Source organism: Berghia stephanieae, chromosome 7 (genome assembly GCF_034508935.2).
Source record: "Berghia stephanieae isolate SIO BIC M18660-M18661 chromosome 7, UCSD_Bste_1.3, whole genome shotgun sequence".
In the NCBI taxonomy this organism is placed as follows: domain Eukaryota; kingdom Metazoa; phylum Mollusca; class Gastropoda; order Nudibranchia; family Aeolidiidae; genus Berghia; species Berghia stephanieae.
Genome location: NC_088366.1, coordinates 14,932,504 through 14,951,380, shown reverse-complemented (window position 1 = coordinate 14,951,380; position 18,877 = coordinate 14,932,504). Strand labels below are relative to the sequence as shown.

The 18,877-nt window shown below is 38.1% G+C and overlaps 1 protein-coding gene across 3 annotated transcripts in view; it reads left to right on the top strand.

Moving 5' to 3' along the window:
- Positions 1 to 18,877, top strand: part of LOC144976762 (uncharacterized) — a 181,830-nt gene that overhangs the window by 134,572 nt on the left and 28,381 nt on the right. For all 3 annotated transcript variants that reach the window (XM_078921164.1, XM_078921166.1, XM_078921165.1), the window contains exon 6: positions 7,877 to 8,023. In XM_078921164.1, coding sequence (XP_078777290.1) covers positions 7,877 to 8,023 — 147 coding nt within the window. The remainder of the gene's footprint in view (positions 1 to 7,876; positions 8,024 to 18,877) is intronic.

Here is an 18,877-nt window from a genome sequence, read left to right as displayed (position 1 = left end):
AAAGCGTATCCAGAGGAAAAAAAAACCCCATAAATTTGATCATGTTTTGACTTTTACACATTCTGATCACAAGGCATATGAAATGTTCTAGCCAGCATGAAGAATAAAAAGTAAATGATTTTCTTTGTTTAGAACCAAGATGGCCGCCGTTCCCGGGCGGCGTGACATCAGACTACTGAATCCAATTACTCATATACGTGGATGTAAAAAAAAAAAAAAAAAAAAACAATAACAAAGACCTGAATGACGTCAACTCTCATTCTATCTATAAAGGGAAATAATACGTCACTCAGCTCTTTGTTATTGTTTGTAGATAGCCATTCTAAGGATTAGTTGCTGTGTGGGGATCCTGACCTCCCATAGCGGGCAGGGAGGTACATACTGTGTCTTCTATCCCTTTATATCTGTTTTCCAACATGCTTTCTGTCTTTGTCTCGAATGAGATTACTTGGTTTTGTCCTGGCACTGGCCGGAATCCTGTTGGAGGGAAACATCAAATGCATAGTTATTGTTTTGGGAGATGATATTTATTTCCTTGTAAATCACTCTCTGTTATGTATATTATTTTTATTTGAATGTATAATGTAAGCATTTGAGTGTGTTCCTCTTGTTGGATTTGTGCTTGTGTCTGATGAGACTTATAGGTGATTTCAAACTAAGTATATGGTGATGCTCTTTGGGATCTACATCTGATCCCTATTTGTTCTCAGTTCCCCTTTGTCTTACTTTTCTTGGTGCTTTAATTGTAATTCTAGAACTTTTACTATCCATTTTCTTCCTTTTTACTGGCGCTGATATAACCTAAATGTGTTGCAAGCGCCGTAAAACCCTTAAAAACAAAAACAAAAACAAGGATTAGTTGTCACTAGATTATAATATCAATCAGACCATAAACGTTCAAGGTAACACATAATTTTGTTGTTGGTCCGTTCTATCCGACTGGCGGATAGCATCAATACACGACAGCTCATTCGCACCAATTGGATTCAATAGTCTGATGTCACGTCGCCCAGCAACGGCGAAGAGCGTGGTTCTAAACAAAGAAAATCGGTACTTTTCATTCTTCTTGATGGCTAGAACTTTTCATTTGTCATACGTGATCAGAATGTATAAAAGTCAAGACATAATCATATTTATAATGTTTTTCTCCTCTAGAGAAATATTTCATAAGGTCATAAGGACGTCCGCCACTGTTCCTATAGTTTAGAGCCAGTTACGAAATTTCCATGCGTCATTACGAGGGAAGTGACGTCATGACTGTTGAAGCGTATTGACGATTAAAATGCTTAAAATTCCAAACCAAGGGAAAGCGGCTTTTTTTCTCGGAAAACTTCTATAATATTATATTTGAATGTGTTTTTGTTTTTATTTATGTTTTGTTTTTTAACAAAGGTATAAGCGGAAACTTCCTTTTTATGATCTGTTGTCTTCGATAAGTGAATTGAACAAACCAAGGAAAGAGGTATTTTCTCGGAAAACATCTATATTAACATGTGGCCTTGTGGTATAACACTCGCTTTCGGATCGGAAGGTCCTGGGTTCGAGCCTCGCGCTCGGCGCACAGTTGAGTCCTTGGAAAAGGCTCTTTACTCACTTTCTCTCATCGTACTCAGGTGTAAAATGAGTACCTGGTCGTTAACAGCGTTGTCTTTGTCCGAAAAATTGTAATATCGCCTAACAGGCGGCATGTCCCGTCCTACACGTTAAATATTGCTGTTGACCAGGGACCTCTTATAAAGCGCTTTGAGCACATTAAGTTGATATTGCGCTACATAAAGTTCAATTATATTTGAACGTGGTTTGTTGACCAAAGAGGATAACATGTATAATGATACGACGTGTTACAATTTCAGGTACTCATTTTACACCCGAGTAAGGTATGAGAATATGAGTAAAGAGACTTTTCCAAGGACTGAATTGTGCACCGAGCGAGGCTCGAACCCAGGACCTTCCGACCCGAAAGCAAGTGTTATACCACAAGATCACATCGCATCACCTACACAATTACCTACACTATGGTTACCTATATATACAACCTTTTGTTCGCCGAAGTGAGCATGTGGCTTGGGCATGGTAGTTGCCACTTACACATACCTCTGTTGCGTGTTAAGTTTTTGCGATTTTAATTATAGATGACCACTGCTTGGCCAAATGAATAACACATCATCCGCTGTGTTGTTATCTGCTGTGTCGCTGGGATTGTCGAAAGCCCAAAGGAATTTCCGTTTATCCCGGTTTCTATAACGGGAAATGGACAATAGCAATTGCTTGCTATCCTTTGGATAGGACGCTCGTCTAACGGAAAAGTACTTTCAGCCAAATCTAACACTCATATACCCATTCACTGCTGGGTGGACAGGGGGTTCATAAAAATCTCGACTGCAGCCGTGTTCGATCTTGGTCCCTGTGCGTGTGAAGCGAGTGATCTACCAACTGAGCTATAATAGGACAGGAACTTATTCACGTCTAAAATGAGAAGGGAAATGTGTTTCAAGTGCCTCATTATTGGAGACTTAACATTGTGACCTTAGTTTTGCGATCTTTTTCACCCATCTAGTAACTTACCACATTCAATATTACTATACTTTGTAACATAACAAGTTACGCTATCCCTCATTTTCCAACGCAACATAATTAAAATATATTATATAACTTATGCTATGTTTCCAATACTCATAATAAGACAGTGTCTGAAACGACATAACATTATCTCACTTTGAAATGAAATTGGTCAAATAGGCTGACTTTAAAAAAAATTGAGCTTTTTTATATAGTGCAGTATTCACTAAATGTGCTCAACGCGCTTTACAGGCCAACAGCAACATTTAACATTTAGGACGGGACATGACGCCTGTTAGGCGATATTACAATTTTTTCGGACAGAGACAACGCTATTAACGGCCATGTACTCATTTTACACATGAGTACGGTGAGAGAATGTGAGTAAAGCGTCTTCTCCAATTACTCAGCTATGAGCCGAGCGAGGCTCGAACCCAGGACTTTCCGATCAGAAAGCGAGTGTCATACCACAAGACCACATTATAGCCTCCCTGATATGAGTGAGCACATAATATCTATTATCCATCTAAGTTGTCATTTCCATGATTGATAACATCACAATCGAGTCAAACTTCCATCAAAAATACATAAAACCGAAAGTAATGAAATTTACATTGGACGTGGTTTCCATCACGTGACCCTCACGTCCGATTTCCCCACACAGTTGTCTCCAATTTCCTTACTGGATCAACAAGTTGTCAGGCTTTTTGCCACACGGGTCTCTGGGGACGCGATATACATTGAATTGATTGGCTGAAGAACGCCAGATACATTGATATGATTGGCTCCTGACATGACGTCGAGGCCAATACATTGGGATGCTGGAATGCCAATCATTCAGATCATGCAACAACGTTTTGTTTTTTTAACTGTTTCGTCTTATCTCCTTTTCTGATTATCCTGACTATATATATATATATATATATATATATATATATATATATATATATATATATATACATATATATATATATACATATATATATATATATATAATATATATATATATATATATATATATATATAATCGCATGGTCTCTTTTACTGCTTCATCTGCATCTCCTTCTTTTTCTCCTTCTTTTCTTCTTCTTCTCTCTTTCTTCTCTTCTTCTCTCTTCTTCTTTCTTCTTCTTCTCTTCTTCTTCTTCTTCTTCTTTTTTCTTCTTCTTCTTTTTTCTTCTTCTTCTTCTTCTCTTCTTCTTCTTCTTCTTCTTCTTCTTCTTCTTCTTCTTTCTTCTTCTTCTTCTTCTTCTTCTTCTTTCTTCTTCTTCTTCTTCTTCTTCTCTTCTTCTTCTTTCTTCTTCTTCTTCTTCTTCTTCTTCTTCTTCTTCTTCTTCTTCTTCTTCTTCTCTTCTTCTTCTTCTTCTTCTTCTTCTTCTTCTTCTTCTTCTTCTTCTTCTTCTTCGTTCCTCATTAACTAAACTCACCGACTCAGTCAAACAGAATATTACTGTCCTCTTGCTTATCCAACGAAAAAAGTAAGAGAAAAAATATATTATAATGATTTATATTTTATACCTAATTATATTTCTATACCGCTGATATCATGCGTCGTTTGTTTGTTTGTTTGTTTTTTTGTTGTTGTTGTTGTTTATTTATTTTTTTTTTTTTGTTTAACCATATCTCTATTTCTAATAGTTTTATTTTCTGTCTCTTTCTCTACGTGCTATTAGGCCTTACATACATCGTGTCCTGAACGTAAAACGTATATTTCTTCATCTCTCACTACACAGCCATTACGGATTTCCACACATCACTTTGTCTTCATTATCGCCAATTATCACTTCCCGGACCCCCGTAGTCCAAGGCTAATCTCCTTAGACCAAGTTAACTGCCTTACTCTGAAAAAAACACGGAATTTAAAAATTTGGCCAGAAAACTCGTCCTTCAAATATCAATCGATTTAAATGACCCTGATCTTGGCAAAAACTCTCAAACCTGGGACTTCCGGAAGTCCCAGGTTTGAAAGTTTTTGCCAAGATCAGGGTCATTTAAACCGATTGATATTTGAAGGACGAGTTTTCTGGCCCAACTTTTAAATAATTTGTTTTCCCAGAGTACAGCAGTTAACTGGTTAAGCATCAATTAAACTTTGACACCTCCATGTAGAGATAGAAGGTAAAATGTTAATTTTTAACAATCTTTTAACCTTACCATCTCTTGAGAGAAAGGTGTTGCCTTGAATGACTTGAATACGTGACCCATCGTCTCGTAGCGGTATTATGTCTGAGTGGTATTGTTGCTGTAAAATCACAATTTATAGAATGGATGAAGAAAACGGCTATATGGTCCAGTGGTATGACACTCGTTTTCGGATCGGAAGGTCCTGGGCTCGACCCTCGCGCTCGGCGCATAGTTGAGTCCTTGAAAAAGGCTCCTTCCTAACTCAGATTTTCTCACGGCACTCAGATGTAAAAGGAGTTTCTGGTTGTTAACAGCGTTATCTCTGTCGAAAAGAAAAATATTGTAAATTCGCCTAACAGGCCTTATGTCTCGTCGTAATTGTTGATTGTTGATTGTTGCTATTTGCTAGGGACCCCTTGTAAAGCGATTTGAGCACGTTTCGTGGATATTACGCTACCAAAATGCTTGAGTTTTTTGGGTTTTTTAAATACTGCTTTTTTAACATGGGGTATAGCACAGAGGAATTGTTATCGTCTAGTCGAATCAGGACTATGCGGTCTTGTGGTATGACACTCGCTTTCCGATCGGAAGGTCCTGGGTTCGAGCTTCGCTCGGCGCATAGTTGAGTCCTTGGAAAAGGTTCTTTACTCACATTTTCTCACCGTTAACAGCGTTATCTTTGTCGGAAAAAAATTGTAATATCGCCTAATAGGCGTCTTGCTGTTGGACAAGGACCCTTTGTAAAGCGCTTTGAGCACTTGTAGTGGATATTGCGCTATATAAAGGCTCTTTTAATTCTGTGTTGGTCCTATAATTGCTCTATTATATATTCTGTGAGATGATGAGAATACCTAAAGCAAGAATAGAAATATAAGTAGATTAACCATATGGCAAAGAATTCAATCCCACATGAGCCTAAAAAGGAAAGTCAACACAAGACACAGAGAGAGAAAAAAGTAGAGCCCCTAACCCATATGGCCCATGGAGCAGGAATTAATCCCACTCTCTAAATGGACAATTGCACTTGCTTTCTACGTTTTGGATAGGACGCTAGTCTAGCGCAAAGTACTTTTCGCCATATCCACATCAGATCAAGCTACCAAATCACTGCTCGGTGGAAAAAAGGGAGAAGTGATGGGAGCGCGGGGGGGGAGAGAGAGAGAGAGAGAGAGAGAGAGAGAGAGAGAGAGAGAGAGAGAGAGAGGGAGAGAGAGAGAGAGAGAGAGAGAGAAGGGAGAGACAGAGAGAGAGAGAGGGAGAGAAAGAAAAAAAAAGAGAGAGAGAGAGAGAGAGAGAGAGAGAGAGAGAGAGAGAGAGAGAGAATAACAGAAGGAAAAAAATATCTCAACTCCATCTGGGATCGATCCCGTTCCCTTGGCTTGTAAAACAAGTGCTCTACCAAATGAGCTATCGGGACTCCCGGCCAAGTCGTAGAAAAGGATTATTCATTCACTGATAAAAGAAAAGAAAGAAATCGTAAAGGAAATAAAAATCCTACCAATCCACTACCGTACTCTAAAAGAACCCATATTTTAAAATTTGGCCAGAAAACTCGTCCTTCAAATATCGATCGATTTAAATGACCCTCATCTTGGCAAAAACTTTCAAACCTAGGACTTCCAGAAGTCCAAGGTTTGAGAGTTTTTGCCAAGATGAGGGTCATTTAAATCGATCGATATTTGAAGGACGAGTTTTCTGGCCAAATTTTAAAATATGAGTTCTTCCAGAGCACGACAGTCCAGTCATCTCGTTATTGTAAGATTCCATTTAGTCACCAATCAACAACGGCCATTTCCTTTTGTTGACCAGCCAGACTCTGCCATTTTCTGGTTCTCTTTGATGCAAGGCCACTCGGTTCATTTGATTAAGACTTGTGGCCGGCCCTGCTATTAGTTACTATTAGATTTTACCGGTGACTGCAGTGAATGCCAACTCGAATTTATCACAAGGAGTACCCATCCATAAACATATTATATATTACTAAAAGCACGATCTTCTTTTCTATTTATTTCTATATATCCCTTTTTTATTCTTCAGCCTTCTCTTATTCTTCCTCCTCCTTCTCCCATTCATCCTCCAGCAAACCTCCCTCCCTCCCTCCCTCCTCTTCCTTCTACTCCTCCTCGTCCTCAGCCTTCTTCTTTTTCCTCTGAAACAAGAACTTGCTTTTCCATTTGAAATAATATAAAATATTATGCAACTCTGAACCCAAATTCGTTACATTGACAGCCTTAGAGATAGCCCGTGCAGTCAATTCTTTGGTCCATTAGGGTTAAGAGAGTTACTGCCCCTATCTGCCCGCTTCCTGTTCCGGTGTGAGTCAGCGCCAAATGTACAAATTATTATTATCAAACTGAATGGTCTCACCAATTCTGATTCGAATAATTGCAAATGGAATGAACGCCAGAACTCGTCAGTCAATAGTTTATGTGTAGCGTCCATGTCCTGCGTATAGGGAATGAGATTAGCGGAAGAGTAGCGTCCCTTGATTGGACGTCACCCATAGTCTGTGACGTCACTGGCGGAAAAGTTATTAGAGAGAGAACGTCATGTTGGTTGTGCGCATGCGTCTCTCTCGTCCTCGCCTGTTAGGCGATTATACAATTTTTTACGACAGAGACAACTTGTTAACGGTCAGGTACTCATTTTACACCTGAGTACAGTAAGAGAATGTGAGTAAAGAGTCTTTTCCAAAGATTCAACAATGCGCCGAGCGAGGCTGGAACCCAAGACCTTCCGATCCGAAAGCGAGGGTTATACCAATAGACCACATTATAGCCCCACAAATCTTGCTATACAATTATTTCTTTTTAGCAAAACGAGTTCCACAACACAGTGTTAATTTTTTATAACTATAACAATCATTTCTCTTTAAAAATTTGTGATGTACAAGAGAAGTCAGAATGATAAAAATGTTGGCTGTATCGTAATGAATGTGATGATTTTACTATGGTTGGTAAGGAGAGGCTTAGCCGCTTCTTTTTACAGCGTTTTCATGACCTAGAAGTGTTAAAGGAACTTTTAGACTCTTAAAAGAATATATTTAAGGATAGACCGGGTCTAGTCAAAAATAAAAGAACATAAAATTGATAAACTGTCCGCCATAGAACTCTTTTGATTGTTAAAATTTACTTTTGTTTTAATGACCTTTTTTTATTTTATCTTTTTGATTTGATTTTTTTTTATATTTCAGATCATAAAGACCAAGGTTCCTGCGGGTCGAATAGTTTTCTATGTGATAATCAGTTGTGTATAGATGAAGGCTTGGTCTGTGACGGGGTCGACAGCTGTGGCGATTACAGTGACGAAGCCGCTTCTGGTAACGCCAGGTGTAAAGAAGGTGAGTTGATTGTGGGAGGGAAAAACTTGAGCTTTTTTAAAAACTTGAGCTTTTATATAGAGCAATATCTACTAAACGTGCTCAAAGTGCTTTACAAGGGGTCCCTAGTCAACAGCAGCACTTAACATGTAGAACGAGATTTGACGCCTGTTAGGCGATATTGAATTTTTTTTCGGACAGAGAAAACGCTGTTAACGGCCAGGTACTCATTTTACACCCGAGTACGATGAGAGAATGTGAGTAAAGAGTCTTTTCCAAGGGCTCAACGATGTGCCGAACGAGGCTGGAACCCAGGATCATCCGATCCTATAGCGAGTGTCATACCACAAGACCACATAGCCAAAAAGGGAGACTGGCGAAGAGGGAAAACTTTTGCCAGGATTTATACTGCCCGTACTCTAAAAATAAAAAACAAAATAAATAGTATTTAAAATTTAGACCCGAAGACTCGTCCTCCAACTATCGATCGATTAAAATGACTTTTTTCTCGCAGAAACTTTCAAACTTAGCACTATGCAAAGTCCGAAGTTTTAGAGTTTTTGCTAAGATGAGGACCATATATATAATAATCAATTGATATTTGAAGGGCGAGTTTTCTAACCAAAATAATAAATACGTGTTTATTCAGAGTATGGCAACGATAATAGTCAAGTCGAACACAAAACTGTAAGCTTATTATAATTGTTGTGATGGAGAAGTTTTTTCCATTTTTTCCAAAAAACATGTTTTTTGTTTATTCATCTTAATAACACCACTACCACATTATCTAATTCGTCTGTGGTCTTTCGTTCATCCTGTTTTGTTGATAACGGGAAACCCGAATCGTCCATTTTATCTGTTTTCGTATAATAGATTGAAGCTTACATTCAATTTCACATTGTCATCCATAACAACAATGAAATCCATATTGTGACTCACGGTCCTATAGCAGAATGATGGCGGGGTGAACTTAATGCTGGAAATTGAAAATTTTGCCACTAAAATATCAAACTTTCTATAATTCCTTTACGTTATTGTTCAGAATAGATACAATTTATTTCTTAAATTTGTTTTGTTTTTTAAACAAACTAACAACAACAATTTTTTTAAAAGAAAAAAAAAAACAACAAACAAACTCGAAGTTCGTCTCAGTTATCATTTAAATTCTAAATTCCTTTGTCAAGTTTGAATTCATCCCTCCATAATACCGTTTTGAGATGGTAGTTCTCATGTGTATTGTATACAATCCTGCCTGGTCAACTGCCTTTTTAAAAGGGAGATCAAGGTTTTTTTGCCACAATATCTTAGTCTTTCCCAACAATCCCATTTACTTGAAAATGTTCTTTGTTTTTGTTGTTTGTTTATTTTTTGTTTGTTTATTTTTTTATTTATTATTTTTTTTTTGTTTGTTTGACAGTTGACGTCATCTGGTATTGCCCAAAGTTTGATTTTATTCGTTTTATAACAACAAACAGGAATATTTTCAGACTTCCTCATTAGCATGTTTTTTTTCTTCTTTCCAACTGATTTTCATAGACATTGAATTGTCCACATTAAAAGACCCTTATCTTTTTTTTTTTTTTATTTTAAAAAAATCTGTTCTTGTGGATCTCTGCGTTCTTGAGGACCCATGCCTTAGTAGTATCCAATTCCCACTTCATCCTATCTTTGATGCATTTTCAAAAACTGCATCCTACATTTTTTTCGTTTCTCTTTGACCACTTCCGGTGCATTTCTGTAATTGTCGGAGTGGTTGATTTCATAAAGTTGTTTCTATTTTTATTTTGTTTCCTTTTATTCCCCCCCCCCCCCAAACCTTCCTTCTCTCTGCTTTTCGATATTTTCTTTTCCATTTATTATTTTTCATCCCCGCCCGAACCGACTGTTGCATGTAATCAATATTCATGAGGCTTGGAGCTACCTTGCTTTGATGATACGGCACACAAACAACCCGCCCCGTTATATTGTCTCTTTCCATTTCAAGGTTAATGACTTGGCGTTTCATTGTTTTTACACCTTGATTGAAAGAACGATCTAGGGCTGTCTATAATGTATGTATTTTCGTTTTTGTTTGTTTGTTTGCCTTCCATTTATTCATTCTCTCTCTCTCTCTCTCTCTCTCTCTCTCTCTCTTTCTCTCTCCCCCTCTCCCTCTCCCTCTCACTCACACACACTGTGTGTGTTTTTGTGTATGTGTGTGTGTGTGTGTGTGTATATATATATAATTCTCTTTGTTGACTTCTAAATATTTTTGACCTGCCTTCCTCCCCATTTTGCTAATTGCCAGCCTACCCTCCTCCTCTTACGGCTTATTGGTCTTGTGACAGGACACTCAACTTGGTTCGAGACTCGCTGTGAGCGAACTAAGTTGTGTCCTAGGGAAAGGCCCTTTACTCGCATTCTCTGACCGTACTCAAGTGTAACACGAGCGACCAGCCGGTAACAGCATTGCTCTGTCGAAGAAGAAAAAACGCTCGAAAAAGGAAGAATCATTAGCGGCTACAAGACCTCATATCTCGGTCTATATATACAATGTATTGCTTTTGGTAAGGGAGGGGAGGGGGCCTGGTAAAGTGCTACGAGTTCAGCGAGCACATTTAGCCACAAAAGCTCTTCTATTTTCATCTCCTTATTTCTCCTTCACTTGCTCCTCCTCCTCCTCCTCCTCCTCCTCCTCCTCCTCCTCCTCCTCCTCCTCCTCCTCCTCCTCCTATTCCCTCTTCTGCTACTCGCTCTCCTTCTCCTCCTCCTCCTCATCCTTATCCTCCTCCTCCTGCTCCTCCGCCTCTTCCTCCTCCTCCTCCTCATCATCATCAGCTTCTTCTTCTTCTTCTTCTTCTTCTTCTTCTTCTTCTTATTATTATTATTATTATTATTATTATTATTATTATTATTATTAATATTATTATTATTATTATTATTATTATTATTATTATTATTATTATTATTATTATTATTATTATTATTATTATTATTATTATTATTATATTTTCACGACTCTCCTTCTTCTCCTCATTCTTCCTGAGCTCATAATTATTCTGTTTGATACTGCAACTGATTCCAATCTCTCTCCCTCTTCCACCCCCACCCCCACCCCCGACTCCTCCTTTCCTCCTCACCTTTGTCATCCTCAACTTTCTCTTCTCCCCCCCCCCCCCTTCCTTCCCTCTCATTATCTTTAGTTTTGTCAACTACTCCCTCAAACTTCAAGCTCTCATGCTCATTTTACCTCTTCTCCTATACTTCTCATTCTTTCCTTCCACTATTCATCGTAGGTACATTGATTAACTACCCTTGCCAAATTTCTGAGTTTATAATAACACAAATCTTACTTTGTCCCTGTTACTCAAAAAGATGTTATTTTGTTTCTTTCTTTAGTTCTCTCATTATTATATTTTACATAATATGTTTTCTCTCTGTTCATCCATCATCTTTGTTTTGTTTTTGTTCTTTTTTTTGGGAGGGGGGGGGGTGTTTTGTTTTGTTCTGTTTTGTTTTAAATACAAAGATCGATCCTCTAGACCTTTCAAAAATGACCTAAAAGTTTTGCACGCGTCGTTACGACTCGTAAAATGATAGCAATCTCATAGAAGGAACGAAATTGACGTCACTCAACTCTTAGTTATTATCTATTTAAGCCAGCCATGTGTCAATCAGACTATAAACGTTTTAAGGTTACTCATAATAGTTTTGTGCGTTGGTACATTATATCCGGCTGGCGGATGTTATGAGTATTTTATCTAAACGCATAGCATCAATTTGTCGTCCTCTGACAAAAACACTTTTCTTTATCGTTATGGTAAGTAGACAAATATATATATATATATAATATATATATATATATATATATATATATATATATATATATATATACGTCACATATCGATCGATTAAAATTACCCCGAATTTGCCAAGAAGTCTTTCACTTGAGAGTGTAAAAAAAAAAACAACGTATTGTAGAGCAGAGCACTACTTGTCTTGAATGCCTGATACTGAACTTCTGACAGAAGCTGTGAACTATAAACATTAATGAACAAAAATGAATAATATAACAACTTCGAAAAAGAACAAAATACGAAAATAAAAAATGTAAAAAATAAAATAAAAAAAATAAAAAAATACAACAATAAATACCGAAATGTTTCGGATCAAAACCCTTCTTCAGTCAATAAAAAAAGAAAAATCACAAAATTAATGTTATTTTATTTTTATCAGCGGCTGTTGAAGGATTTTTGAGCCCCAAACGTTCCTTGTCTGGTTTATCCCCCCCCCCCCCCCAAACCTGTGATATTCATTTTTGTTCATTACCTTTTATCTTGTGTTCCACGCATTCCATGATACATCTAGTTCGATCTATCTACTTTGTCTTACAATGATAAGAATTTTTTTTTTAATTCCCCTCCCATGAAACTTTTCTTTCACTGGATATATTGAAATAACCCCGAACTTATCCCCCCCCCCCCCCCCCCCCCCCCCCCCCCAAAAAAAAACCCAAAAAAAACAAGACCTGATAGTTATTTTTAATGAAATATTTTTCTTGTTTGATTTCATTGTTGGGCAAGATCTGAATTTATTCTTACCCTTTTTTGTCTGATTTTATTGTTGGATGGGATCTGAATTTATTCGCACTGTTTTTCTTGTTTGATTTTTTTTTTCTTCTTGAATCCAAGACGAAGGCACGTCTGGTTAAATTGAACATGGGGTATCTATGTAACTAAGAATAAAGATGTGGATATTGATAGCGTTCTGTGAGCCGCGGGGCATTTCTCTTTGATAAGATATTTTTTTAATGTTTGTGATTGAGGTGTAAAGGGGGTTAATAACGCATTTGATCTGAGGAGAGTTAATATTGTAATATCATAGCCTCGAAAAGGAATCGAACCGACGGGCGGGATGAGACTCCCATGATTCTGTGTTCAAACGGAAATGGAAAGGACGAGAAAGTTGATTGATATAAACCTAAGAAAGAAACTTGATGAAATGAATTGAAGGGCGGGTAACCGAAGAGCCTGGCGATTGTGGCTATTAATAATGTACATAGCCCCCAGCGTCCAAAGATACGCGACGCCTCTGGATGTATTTAATTTATTTGAAAGGTTGGAAGAAATTCGGTCTGGATTAGCTCGGGAGAGGGAGTTTAATTATCACGAGCGATGCGATAAATGAGAAATTGAAAATAGATGAGAAAGGAAAATGAGTAACTAGAGTAACTGAGGTACAGTACATATCGCCTTTAAGACTCCTTTCTCTCTCTCTCTCTCTCTCTCTCTCTCTCTCTCTCTCTCTCTCTCTCTCTCTCTCTCTCTCTCTCTCTCTGCCGCTTTTTGCTTATAGTCGGGTATCATTAACATTTGATTGGATGAATGAATGGGTGGATGGATGGATGGATGGATGGAACGATGGACTGATGGATATATAAGTGGGTGGTTGGGTAGATGGATGGATGGATGGGCGAGATTGTGATTCAGATCAATCGATGGAGATGTTGAAGAATAGATGGATGGATTGTGGATTGATGAACCTATTTACCCATGATGGGTGGAAGAATAAATAGAGAGATAAATACATCGATAGACGGATGAGTAAATGGATACATGGAGGAATGAATGGATGGATGAATAGATACGTGGATGGATAACAAAACAGCAAGGATTTGTTAAAATATGGATGGATGGATGGATGGATGGATGGATCCATGGATGGTGTATGTGTGCGTATTTAGAGGGATGAACTGGTGGATAAGCGAATGGGTCGATTGAGGAAGACTTGTTAATTACACAACGGGAAATAGAAGATTAGAGATAAATCTTTAGATTTATGATGGATTAATGAATTGATGAAGGACAGGAATGAATGGATGGATGGATGGAAGGGTGGCTTGTTGGATAGTAATAAACAGCACGGAGTGTTGAAGGTATGGATGGATGGATAGATGGATCGATGGAGGGATCAATGAATGGATAGATGGATGGAAGGGTGGCTGGTTGGATAATAATAAGCAGCACGGACTACCTCTCTCTCTCTCTCTCTCTCTCTCTCTTTCTCTCTCTCTCTATCTATCTCTCTCTCTCTTTCTCTCTCTCTCTCTCTCTCTCTCTTGAAGAGATGGATGGATGGATGCAGGGATGAATGAATGGATATATTGGTGTTAGGCTGGCTGGATAGATAATAATTAGCAGGTTGGACTGATGAAGAGATGGATGGATGGATGGATTGATGGATCTAGAGAGGGATCATTGAATGGATAGATGGATGGATGGGTGGCTGGTTGGATAATAATTAGCAGCATGGACTACCTCTCTCTCTCTCTCTCTCTCTCTCTCTCTCTCTCTCTCTCTCAGAGATGTATAGGTGGAGGGATGAATGAATGGATAGATTGATGTTAGGCTGGCTGGATAGATAATATTTAGCAGGATGGACTGATGAAGAGATGGATGGGTGGATGGATTGATGTTGGGAGGGATGAATGGATAGATAGGTGGAAGGGTGGTTAGATAGGTAATAATTACAAGATATGAAGTGAGTAGAAAAGTGCCAGAAGACAATAGAGAATAAAAAAAATTTTCGCGGCGGTGGTGGGGTTTGAACCTGCGACCTTATTGGTACGACAACTCCGCCTGGCAGGTGAGAGCGTGGCTCTACGTGTGAGCTATCCACGAACACTAAAATATTCGTTTCAAACCCAAAGTCATTTCTAGATCCCTCTCTCACCCACTTCTTGAGATCGCCGATTCGTTCGCCACCATCGCGAAGTAATTTTGACCAGCAGTTAAGCTTAATAGCCAATATTCTCATCACAAACATATAACATAGAAACGATTGAGACATTGAGTATGCTCCGGTGTATGGGGTGAATTTTTAATTCAGAAAAGTGAGTGGAGCAGGCACTTATGTTGGTAACAACAAGATATGAAGTGAGTAGAAAAGTGCCAGAAGACAATAGAGAATAACAATTTTTCACTCACTTCATATCTTGCTGTTACCAACATAAGTGCCTGCTCCACTCACTTTTCTGAATTAAAAATTCACCCCATACACCGGAGCATACTCAATGTCTCAATCGTTTCTATGTTATATGTTTGTGATGAGAATATTGGCTATTAAGCTTAACTGCTGGTCAAAATTACTTCGCGATGGTGGCGAACGAATCGGCGATCTCAAGAAGTGGGTGAGAGAGGGATCTAGAAATGACTTTGGGTTTGAAACGAATATTTTAGTGTTCGTGGATAGCTCACACGGTAGAGCCACGCTCTCACCTGCCAGGCGGAGTTGTCGTACCAATAAGGTCGCAGGTTCAAACCCCACCACCGCCGCGAAAAAATTTTTTATTCTCTATTGTCTTCTGGCACTTTTCTACTCACTTCATATCTTGTTGTTACCAACATAAGTGCCTGCTCCACTCACTTTTCTGAATAGGTAATAATTAGCAGCATGGAATGATGAAGAGATGGGTGGATGGATTGATGTTGGGAGGGATGAATGGATAGATAGGTGGAAGGGTGGTTAGATAGGTAATAATTAGCAGCATGGGCTGATGAAGAGATGGATGGGTGGATGGATGGATGTTGGGAGGGATGAATGGATAGATAGGTGGAAGGGTGGTTAGATAGGTAATAATTAGCAGCATGGACTGATGAAGAGATGGGTGGATGGATGGATGTTGGGAGGGATGAATGGATAGATAGGTGGAAGGGTGGTTAGATAGGTAATAATTAGCAGCATGGGCTGATGAAGAGATGGGTGGATGGATGGATGTTGGGAGGGATGAATGGATAGATAGGTGGAAGGGTGGTTAGATAGGTAATAATTAGCAGCATGGGCTGATGAAGAGATGGGTGGATGGATGGATGTTGGGAGGGATGAATGGATAGATGTTGAGAAGGGTGGTTAGATAGGTAATAATTAGCAGCATGGAATGATGAAGAGATGGGTGGATGGATGGATGTTGGGAGGGATGAATGGATAGATAGGTGAAAGCGTGGCTGCATAGATAATAATTAGCAGGATGGACAGTTGAAAGTGTGGATGGATTGATGGACGGATGATGTATGCATGGATAGATGGACGGACGGATAGAGGAAGAGTTATTGTTAATTAGACTGTGTGTGGGTGTCAGAGACAATAAGGACATGGGAGAGAACGAAGTCGATAATTGGTGAGGCCGAGACACGCACATAGGACTGTGGAATTCACCATGCCACATTCATGGGAATCTCTCTCTCTCTCTCTCTCTCTCTCTCTCTCTCTCTCTCTCTCTCTCTCTCTCTCTCTCTCTCTCTCTATCTCTATCTCTATCTCTATCTATCTCTCTCTCCGTCTCTCTCTCTCTATCTATCTATCTATCTCTATCTATCTATCTCTCTCCGTCTCTCTCTCTCTCTCTCTCTCTCTCTCTCTCTCTCTCTCTCTCTCTCTCTCTTTCTCTCTCTCTTTAAGACAATTCGAAAGATGAAAAGTTTGCTACTTAAGGCCTGGTGATATTTTGAAAAAGAGAAAGCCTTAAAAGGCGAGTAATTAAATGAGGAGCCCTTCAGAGCCATTAGGCCCGTCGAACCGGAGTTTATCACGGTTTCTATAGCGTGATACGGGCAATAGCAGTTGTTGCTACCATTAAGATAGGACGCTAGTCTATCACAAAGTACTTTCCGACAAATCTATCAGATCCAGCTACCCAATCATTGCTGGTGATATATATATATATATAAAATATATATATATATATATATATATATATATATATATATATATATATATATATATATATATATATATATATATAAGTATATAAAGAAGTTTCCACTGTGAACAAGAAAGAAATTTATTTTCATCGATTTGAATTGTCGTTAAAAGTGCATCCGATTCAAATCTGATCATGCCCAGGAAAGAATGATGAACGGCGATGTAGATTGTAGATACTGTCGGGCTATATTATAAATGTGTACCCGGATGTATTTTATTCATTATTGAATTTGAAGCTTAAAATAATACGTCAAATTTGAAAGGTTTACGGTAGTTATATTGGAAAGAGGACAAGGGTACATTTTGTTTAAATGGAGTCGGTATTAGATTTATTGCTGGTCACTGAAGTTTGAAGATTTTATATAATTGTGTTGGGTTTGTTTGTATTCTTTTCCCCCTTTTCTCTTTTTTGTCAATTTTCTTTCGTCATTCCATTCCCGCGGTGTTTGTTCGGTTGTCAAGGGGAATTTTATCAAATTGGGAAATTGAATGCCTGTGATTCAGAAATGTTTACTATTTCGTTCAACTGATTTTTATTAATAGTTCTTTTCATTTTCAAATGAGTTACAATTTACCGCTCTTCTTATTTTATGATCGAATATTATCTATTTTTTTATTTTATGTATATGTTTTTTTTATTATTTTTACATGCGATTAAGATTCGTCATGCTGTTTATACACGTTTTAAAGCGAGAGAGAGAGAGAGAGAGAGAGAGAGAGAGAGAGAGAGAGAGAGAGAGAGTGGTACATGGGTTGATAGATAGGTTGATAAATAGATAGATAGATAGATAGATAGATAGATAGATAGATAGATAATAGATAGATAGATAGATAGATAGATAGATAGATAGATAGATAGATAGATAGATAGATAGATAGATAGAGAGATAGATAGATAGGTAGGTAGGTAGGTAGGTAGGTAGGTAGGTTGAGAGGGAGGGAGATGGGTAGATAAATAGATAGACAGACAGATGGATGGATGGATGGATATATAGATGGATAGATTGGTAGAGATTGAGAGAGAGAGGGAGACAGAGAGAAAGAGATAGAGAGAGAGAGTGAGAGAGAGAAAGAGAGTGAGTGAGAGAGAGAGAGTGAGAGAGAGAGAGAGAGAGAGAGTAGGTGACTTAGTCCTGGGCTGGGAATGTCACAAGTTTTGATTTGTCTCTGTCTAATTGCGCCTCATGTCCTACAAGTTATAATATGTTGTTGTTGATTTGGGACCATTTCTGAAACGCTTTGAGCACATTCATTGGTAGGTATTGCGGTGTATAAAAAAAGTTCAAAGGTTTACGAGGTGGGGTGGGAGAAAAATATGAATGATTTAGAAGAAGAAAATAAAAATATTTATGGTGGGTTTGTCTCTATTGTGTAACCAAATCGTTTTCTTGAGAGCCAAATTGAATTTATTCAGGCGTAGATTGTCATTTCATTCCACATAATTCAGACGAGCCTTTTTAACAGTGTCCCATAGTCAACAGAGTAACAGACTTAATCATAAGACCTAATATAACTGAATGATGGAATGGGAATGTTTTGGTATCGAGCGACCAAGCAATTGTTATTGATGCCAAAAACATTGGTTGTGAATCAGTCAGTTAGAAAACACTGGTACCCTGACAACTGTGGGGTTTATTCCATGCCTTAGAGTCATGTCAAGCTGTTCTACAATAATTTATGCTACTTTACAGAGATTAACAAACTTCATTATAAGATCCACTGAAACTGAACGGAAAAATGGAAGTATTTTGGTTCAAATAAATTTTATTGGTGCCAAATACAGTATCTAGTTGTTGAGTTAGTCAATCAGTTAAAAAACATTGATGATAACAAGAAATAGCTTTTTATTCTCTATTGTCTTCTGGCACTTTTCCCCGTAAGTGCCTGCTCCACTCATTTAAAAAAAAACAACAACATTGGTTACCCGACACAAAAGTAGGCTTTCTCCGACGAGAACACAAACAGGGCTATTTTTATTCATGTCATGTGAGATAAAGACTTTTCCCCGTAAGTGCCTGCTCCACTCACTTTTCTAAAAAACATTGGTTACCCGACAAAAGTAGGCTTTCTCCGACTACAAAACAAACAGAGCTATTTTTATACATGTCATGTGGGATCAACTCTTTTTTTTTATTT